This window comes from Phacochoerus africanus, chromosome 11 (assembly GCF_016906955.1).
Source record: "Phacochoerus africanus isolate WHEZ1 chromosome 11, ROS_Pafr_v1, whole genome shotgun sequence".
Classification (NCBI taxonomy): Eukaryota; Metazoa; Chordata; class Mammalia; order Artiodactyla; family Suidae; genus Phacochoerus; species Phacochoerus africanus.
Window position 1 is genome coordinate 117,912,017 of NC_062554.1, and position 8,494 is coordinate 117,920,510.

At 45.3% G+C, this 8,494-nt stretch overlaps 1 protein-coding gene across 2 annotated transcripts in view; it reads left to right on the forward strand.

The window, feature by feature from the left end:
- PAPPA2 (pappalysin 2) overlaps positions 1-4,970 on the forward strand; it is a 273,676-nt gene extending 268,706 nt beyond the window's left edge. For both annotated transcript variants that reach the window (XM_047753714.1, XM_047753715.1), the window contains one exon: positions 1,708-4,970. In XM_047753714.1, the coding sequence (XP_047609670.1) occupies positions 1,708-1,782 (75 nt within the window). In that variant the 3' untranslated portion in view covers positions 1,783-4,970. The remainder of the gene's footprint in view (positions 1-1,707) is intronic.
- Positions 4,971-8,494: the final 3,524 nt, after the last annotated feature.

Here is an 8,494-nt window from a genome sequence, read left to right on the forward strand (position 1 = left end):
AGAGCACTCCCTGGCCTGTATCCTGAATAGTGGTCCTTTTCCTTCTGCCTTTTATCCTGTTGCTCTGGGATCTCTTATATCAGAAGATACACTCAGCCTATAAAATTGAATAGACTGAAAGTTTGGAACAATGTGGATGAAAATCCAAGGGGTCCAAAGATATTTGATGCTAGTTGGCCAATTTGGTGAATCAGAAATATGCAAGAGACGAGTTCCCTCCTTGAATGTATCTCCACAGTGAAGTCATACCTATGTGATTACCGCTACACAGACCTGACTACTCTGGCTCCTGATGGCCCGTACTTACTGATGGCTCACTCTGTGCCAGGCATTCTTCTCACCACTGACATGAACCCACTTATTTAGTGCGGAGAGCTCAGGGGCTCATTGTATCATTGTTCAGTTTGGCTCTCTTTTGCTGCGAAAACCAGTAAATCCTAAACTATGAGAGAGAGATCAAGAGCTTGGATTGCAAGTCAGAAATCATGCCAACTAGTTCCTGGTCTTATCTTGTAGAAAGTAACTAGTCAAGGATCCCATTTCTACCCAGGAAGTCATAACTGCTTTGGAAGAAAGCAATCAATTCTCTCCCCATCACCATCTCACACTCAGCAAATCTAGGATTTGTCTTAATGGATTTCTGTGCCTGTGGCCAACATACACATGCATCTGGATTGAGAAAACATTTCATTCCCCCTACTGTTGACTCCTCAATCACACTTAATTTATATGTGAACATATGCTAGAAAATTCCCTCAAACATCACCACCCATTGTCCAGCCTACTTGCCCAATCACCAAGCCCATCTCTTCAGTGTACTTAGACTCTTAAATGATATGCCAATGTATTTTTGTGTCATTTGCTCATCCAGACCCAAAGGGTAGACTCTTTGCCACTTTTACATCATGTCTCCTGAATGCCCAGATCTCTCTGAAGCTAAGTATGGACACTCAAAATGTATGTTTATCTGTTGGTAGTTGTGCAGGCAAGAAGAGAGCAACTTTCGCCGGACCCTCCCTGGCCTGGAGGAAGGCTAGTTACATAGCATGAAGGCAGTCCAGCCATAAACAAGGGGTAGAGAGATGCATTGTCTTACCAAGCCAAAGTATATCCTGGGTTCAAGAAGGGAAAACCCTCAAGTTTATGAAAATGACAGGGATGATCCTATGGCCCCCAGACACCAAAGAGTAGGAGACATAGAGCTGGGGTATAGAGCCTTGGTTTTCCAGATTCAGTGTAAGATGACCTGGACCTAAGTCACTTACCTCTCTTGACCTTCCCTGTAAGAAAAGATACTAACATTCATCTTTCCTACTCTGCATGGATTTTGTGAATATGCGAAGAGCGACAAAAACATTAAAGCAGTAGTTTCAGACATGAGTAGTAATACTAGAAGTAGTAGTAACAGGTGTGAGAAGTGCCTGGAAATGTGTGTTTCATACCCATCATCTTATTTAAACCACACTAACACCCTCTGGAGTCGCTGCGGTTGTTCTCCAAACTTTGTATATAAAGAAAGTGAAGCAAGGTTTACCTTGCCTAAGGAGACAAGGTAAATGAAAGAGCTGAGTGTTAATTTCAGTTCTGTGATATGAACACATAACCCCACGCTCCCTCTGGGACCAAGTGAGAAAAGCAAAAGCTGGTTGAAAGCGTGACACTTGGTGTGACGATGGGTTATTTCAACGTCTCTTTGATTTCCCTAAGGTCATTCCATTTGCTGCTGACTGTGATCTGGATGAATGCACCTGCCGAGACCCCAAGGCTGAAGAAAATCAGTGACTGTGGGAATGAGCCCCTCCTTCCACTGCCCTGGAGGCAGTGAGAAAGAGAGAGCCCTCCACAAAAGGAAACAAAAGGTGAATGAAGAAGAAAGGTCATGAAGGGAGGGACGGATGAAGAACATGGAGAATCTTATAAGAAACTCAAGAGGATGTTTATAGGTGCCAACTCTTGCATCAAGTAGTCCAAGTAAGGAAGAATCGTAGGCAAAAGTTTCTTCAAAGAGGCAGTTGATTTAAAGTGGAAAGAAAAATACGATAGATATACAAGGACCCTCCTCCCATTTATATTCTCGCCAACCCCATCGTGAATTCTTGCCCTGCTTCCCACTCTGCACCCTGTCAACTATTCAGCCCTACCCAACTTGTAAACTAGTACCAAAATACTAGAAGAGGAGCTGCCAGGGACACTCTGTTAATACTGGTTTCACATGGATTGCCACCTTTCAGGGCTCTTCTAATCTAAACTGGCTCTCTCCCTTTCTTTGTGTAGTCTCCCTTAGGAATATCGAGGTTAGTGATTAATTCTTTATAAGTATTTAAACATAATTATATAAATATATTATATATATTATATTTTTTGCCGTCTACTAAGCTAAAAATTATTCATGGTTCCACACATGCTGCTGTGAAGTTCACATCCAAAATGAATGCTGAGGGTTTGAGGACCGAGAGACAAGTTATTCTACCATCATTCTAGTCCTAGGGACTGGCAGGTTGAGAGGGAACTGGAGAAGGAAGGAGAGCAATCAGATGCAGTTTTTGATGATAATATGTCAGCTAATCATCTTTTTATGAGCTGGGAGCTCCCAGTTGGAGAAGATGGGGTCTCAGAATGATAATACTAAGAGGCACAGAAAAGTGGGTAGGGGGTATGCATTGGTGATGGGTCCAGGGAAGCTAGACTAGGATCCATTCAAAAAGAATATATTCTATTCACTTCTCCGAACTCCTAGCTGCACTTGGTGAGACCCAGGATTTTCTACACTTCCACGTGTGCCTGTTCCAAGTGTGGCTCTCAGCCAGCCACTCAGTCAACAAGTTTGTATGAGGGCTCTTTCTCTGATCACCAGGATTACAGGAAGTCACGCATTCCTCATTCTTGGCCTGTGGTCTCACTCCTTCTAAGTCCCCAAGCCTGGCCGTCATTCACAGCCACATGACCTATTGTTGATTTTCTGGGGAAAAAAAAAAAAAACTGTCATGGAAATGACATCGGGAAAAGGTGGGAGGAGATGGAAGAACAGGCAGGGATGGAGGAGCCAAGGGAGGCAGTAGACAGGGGAGAAGTCAGGGTTAATCAGAGCGCAGGGCCAGGGAGGATGAAATGAGTCAAGGAAACTCAACCTTGTTCCAAGTCTCCCAAGCAGACCAAAGGGGATCCTTTGCACAAGGCAGAATGGGAGTTAAATTCTCTTCAAGTGCGATGTGTCAAATCTGTGTCCCAGAGAGTTCCTTTGGAGCAAGCTGCAAAAATACATGGAGCAAGGGTGACACTCTGTGGGGAGAGAGAAGCATTTCAACGATTTGGGGTCCATTTTGTCCTCGTTACCCTTTCTTGCTCAATCGGTGGACTGTACATGAAATGACCAGGGTTACCTGCCTCTCTGTTTACATCCAGGCTGATGCTCCCTGCATGTGGTCTCTTGCAGTTGTTTTTTGGTAATGATTTATGGATGAGGCCTTGGAGAGGGAGGGTAAGGAGCTAGTTTCTTGTTCAACACCCCAGTTTATCATCTCAGGAAGGGCTGGGAGGTTTGCCTCCCTCCAAGCCCCTTCTCCAGTGGAAGGGAAGAAAGGACAGGCACAAGTTCAAGAGCAGCCTTGGGCTCTCTGGATCTCCTTCCTGCACTTTGGCTCTGACTGCAGTATTCTACTCTTCCCATCCACCCTGAAGCAAGGGCTGTGCAAATAGAGAGGGGAAATACCAACCCCCCACCCCCACTATCTTGAACCGGATTTTATGTAGGAAAGAACAACATTCTGGAATGAAGTTAAAAGGAGAAGGCACATATTTACCTGCGGGGATGTGAAGTGAGAGTGGCAGAGTCACTGGGGAAAGGCAAGAGCAGCGTCTGCCCATCGAAAATATACCTGTCCTCTGTATTTACAGCCCTAACAGCAAGTATTGCCTGGATGCCTGCTGGTGCTTATCTGGGTTGGCATTCAGTGCCCCCCAAGAAGAGAATATTTATTTGGGGGATTCTGATAGGTCACAACATGGAAGGGACAATAGAAAAGTTTAGATGCTCCATCTTAAAACATTATCCAAAGTTCTCGAAGCCGGCAAGCTCTGTGCAGGGAACCCTGTGCTGTCTGAGACTGAGGCAGCAGAGCTGTTACCCTGGGCCCTGCGGGGCTCAGGGAGGCTCCAGCACGGCCCCTCCCCCAGGAACTCAGAGACTGCGCTTCACAGTGCAAGTCTGGCCTGTCCCTCTATAGGAATCACAGGACATTTCTCTTTTGTACTCCATTTAAAAATATTTTATTATCTGTGGGCGACATCTGCACTCCATCACTGCCCTGGGAAAGTGAGTGGTGGTGTGTGGAAAGCCCTTCAGGCAGAAGGCTGCCCAGCCCGAGTCGGCTCTGGCCATTCAGAGACAGCAGGTTCCCCCAACCTTTGTTCCTGGAGCCTGTGCTTTGCGCTCCTCAGGTCCCTGCTAAAGTTGAAGGTCTGAGATGCCATGGTCACAGATCCCCAGTGGATATCAGCTCCACTGGCTCCATGGGGTGGTCTGTGTTCTGCGGCTCTTCCCACCGACAAGGCCACAGAGGCTCTACCATCAGTTCTTTGTTCCAAAATCACTTCTCTGCTTCCTCTTTTTCCTAGTAAGTAGGAGCTCTGGTGTCCACATTGCCTGGGGCTGCAGGACTCTGGTGATTAGCATAACAGCTCCGACCAGAGAGACTAGATTGGAGGGAGGAGAAGGATCAGCTGGCAAACTTGCACCTGAAGTGAAGAGCTGTTCTTGATTCTCTCCTTTCCTTCCCTCCACTACAAGGCATTGGATTTGGCACTTCCTCTCCTCTGAGATCCCTATTGAGTGTGACCGTTTGCACCCCAAGGGGATGGTTTGATTAGGAACGTAGTGAAAGGAGCGGATCTACTGTATTGTAACGTAAAACAGCTACAGCCAGTTATTTTGTAAGATTATAAGATGTTCATTAAAAAATCAGCACACAGAATGGGAAGTGTCTTCAGTGTCTTATTCTTCGTTTAAATCATTCCATCACTTCCAAGTTGCTTTTCATTTGCTCGTGCCCGGTCCAGACATCCATCATTGATTAATTGATTGGTGAGTCCTTTCAGTCACTTAAAAACTTTTAAGTAAATGGTGCGCATAAAGAAGATAAACGTGAAAGTTCATGGGAAGAGATGACATATTCAAAAGCAGAATGATGTCAAGTGTCTCATGAGTCGTAGAAGTAAAATGCAAGAGGAGTTCCCTGGTGGCTTAATGGTAAAGGATCTGGTGTTGTCACTGCTATGGCTTGGGTCAGTGTTGTGGCACATGTTTGATTTCCCCATGCCTCGGGATATGGCAAAAAAAAAAGAAGAAGAAGAAAAAGAAAAAAAGAAAAGAAAATGCAAGAATCACAGTTCAGAGGAAATAGACATTACTCCTGGATGCCAAAAGGAGGCATTATTTGAAAGATGGTCCGTGAAGGCTGCTTATGAGCTTAATAAGCAGAAACGGGAAAGAGGGAGAGAAGCATCCCTGCAAAGTGGAGAATGGGATTGACATTATGGAGGTAGGAATAGGAAAAGGGCCAGGTGAGAGTGAATCTCCCTGGAGCACCCAACTTGGCTGGAAAGTAGAAGGCAGCTGACACATGCCCGACGTTTGGCATAGACAGTCTTATTTAATCCTCAAAAACAGATCTACAGCTTCCATAGTCTCGTTTCACAGATGTGGACACCAAGTGTAAAGAAAGTCCTCTGAGGTCATGGGCCTGAAACTAGGTTCAAGCCTGGTCCCATCAGACACCAAGATATAAAAAGGAAAAGAAAAATGATGGTTCATAGGATGGGAACAGGGAAAGGGTGGAGGTAGAGAGAGATGTCAAAGACAATGCCTCTGCACTATTTTTACACCCACAAAACTTATCATCACCGACAGAAAAGGGAAGCCAAGAGGAGTAAATTGTTGAAGAAAAAGCATCACTTTGCTTTATGATAAGATCAATTTAAAAGCCAGCTAGATAACTAGTTGGAAGTTTCATATAAAGCAGTGTTCAGCACACTGGAGGAGGCTTCTGCAACTGGTCTCCGGCCTGGCCAGGTACCACCTGCTGGTCTAGGTGGTCATCTCAGTACATCTGTGAGCCGTTTGGGAAGGCCTGTGGAATTAATAGAAATGTGAGCTCTGGGAGTTCCCATCGTGGCTCAGCAGAAATGAATATGACTAGTATCCATGAAGACGCAGGATCAATCCCTGGCCTTGCTCAGTGGGATAAGGATCTGGCATTGCCATGAGCTGTGGTATAGGTTGCAGACATGGCTTGGATCTGGCGTTGCTGTGGCTGTGGTGTAGGCCAGTGGCTACAGCTGTGATTTGCCCCCTAGCCTGGGAACCTCCATATGTCACGGGTGGGGCCCTAAAAAGACAAAAAAAATGTGAACTTGGAATTTGAGAGACAGAGATGTGACTAGAAATAAACATTAGAGAATAAAATTATTACCTGACATTTTCTTTATGATTTGTAAAGTACCTTCATGTGCTTCATTGCAACTCATGGGTTAAGCAGAACGACTTTTTTTTTTTGTTCTTCTTCCATTTTACAAATGAAGAAACTGTGTCTTGGAGAGTCCATGGAAAAATTTAAGTTCATATAACTAAGTGCAGGTTGGGATGGGAATCCAGGTTTTCTGTCCCCAAACATGACGTGGTTTGTGCTACCTGTAGCTCAGTGTACTAGACCCAGAGTGAACCCAGACCCAGTTGAAATGGGAAAGTTAAATGTCTTTCTCTTTGTTTATATTTCAAGGTGCTCATTGGTTTCCCAGTGGCTTTCTTAGTAGCTGGTGAGTGGAAAACTGAGAGCAAACCTTCTGGAGCATCCTTCCAGGGCCCTCTGCTCATGCCAGGCCCTGAGCATAAGCAGATGCCCCTGCACATGCCAGGGAGCCGGCTGGACTGAGACATCTGGCGAGGCTGCCTGCTCCCTAATAGCTTCCCCAGGGAGAGTCCTGGAGAGAGACTTTGGAGCTCTGGTTTCCATTGACTGACAAACTTAAATGACAGGATGAGTCACCCGTCAGCTGGGAGACTCACTGCTCTTAGATTCAGGCCAACCAGATGACGAGGGGCTCAGGATGGGGATGAGGGTGATAAGGTTTTGCACTTATACATAATGCCAGGGTATCTCTGGAGCTGGCTTTGGGTCATCTCTTTTTAAGACCACTGGTTCTGGGCCCCTAACATTTTACTTTTCCCAATGGTTGGGCTCCTAATACATGTCTATACCCATAAAACCTTCTATATTTGCCCTGGGTATTTGGGTCTGGAACAAAGTAAGATTCATTAGAGAATAATGGTTATTTTCAAGAGTGTGATTTGCTGATGAGCCCTCTTTTCATTAGTTTTTTTTTCCTCCTTTATCGTGCCACTAGATTCTCAGGTTACACTGCCACCTGTTGGTAAGGACTGGTGTGCCAATGGCCGAGGCCATTCTTAAAGAATCTACACGTCAAATCTGCTTAACCTTCCAAATTAGTAAAATAAAAACATCCCTAAGCCTTGAAAAGATAATCCAGAGCAACTACAATTTGCTAATGTTCTTCAAATCAAATTTTCTTCTTGGGATAATTTAATATAGACAAGCTTCCTTTTCCCTGTCTTTGTCCACATAAAAGTCACTTATTCAAATGCAAAAAGTAAATAAATACAGGGAGAGTGCTGACTTTTTAATGACCACCCTTCGCATTGTGTCAGTATGCCTTTCCTCTCCAGGAGGTAGCAGCCATCTGAAGACCTCTGCTTTAAAAAAAAAAAAAAAAAGTTTGGATGCAGAGAAGTCACGTATTTAAATCTTCCAAAAGGCTATGGAGCTTCAGGAACATTCCCACACCACGCCTCCACCTCCATGTGAGCAGTCCAGAGTGCTTTCTGAAGAGGAAAGCCGAGTTGTGTTAGGACCTGTGTGATTTCCAAGGTTTGTTGGGAGTGACCCAATACCCTTTAGAATGACCTGTAAGAGAGTTCCTACAGCTTCCTAAGATGGCCTGGGAAATAATGCTTATTAACTCAACCTTGCTCTTGGCTTCTCTACTTTGCTAGGTGGCCTGCTGCAGGGACCTTAACTCTGAGAAATCAGACAGTGACTGAGGAACAGTAAAACAACACAAATGAGACATGAGACGTATTCAGAGAGGTACCAGGAGGTGGCACAGCTAGTAAGTGGTGAGCTGGGATTTGGGGCCTGGGGGTCTGGCTCTCGGGTCTTGCATTGATGCTCCATGCTCTAATCGAACACTCCCTCTCCCTCTCCAGGGAAACCACATCCAGAAAGCACAGTACTTTGTTGTGTAGGTTCTCAGGCTTGAACTAGCCTCCAAAGACTGAGGTAGGGGTTCCTGTTGTGGCTCAGCAGGTTAAGAACCCGACATAGTCTCCATGAGGATGTGAGCTCAATCCCTGGCCTTGCTTAGTGGGTGAAGGATCTGGCATTGCCATAAGCTATGACGTAGGTCACAGATACAGCTCAGA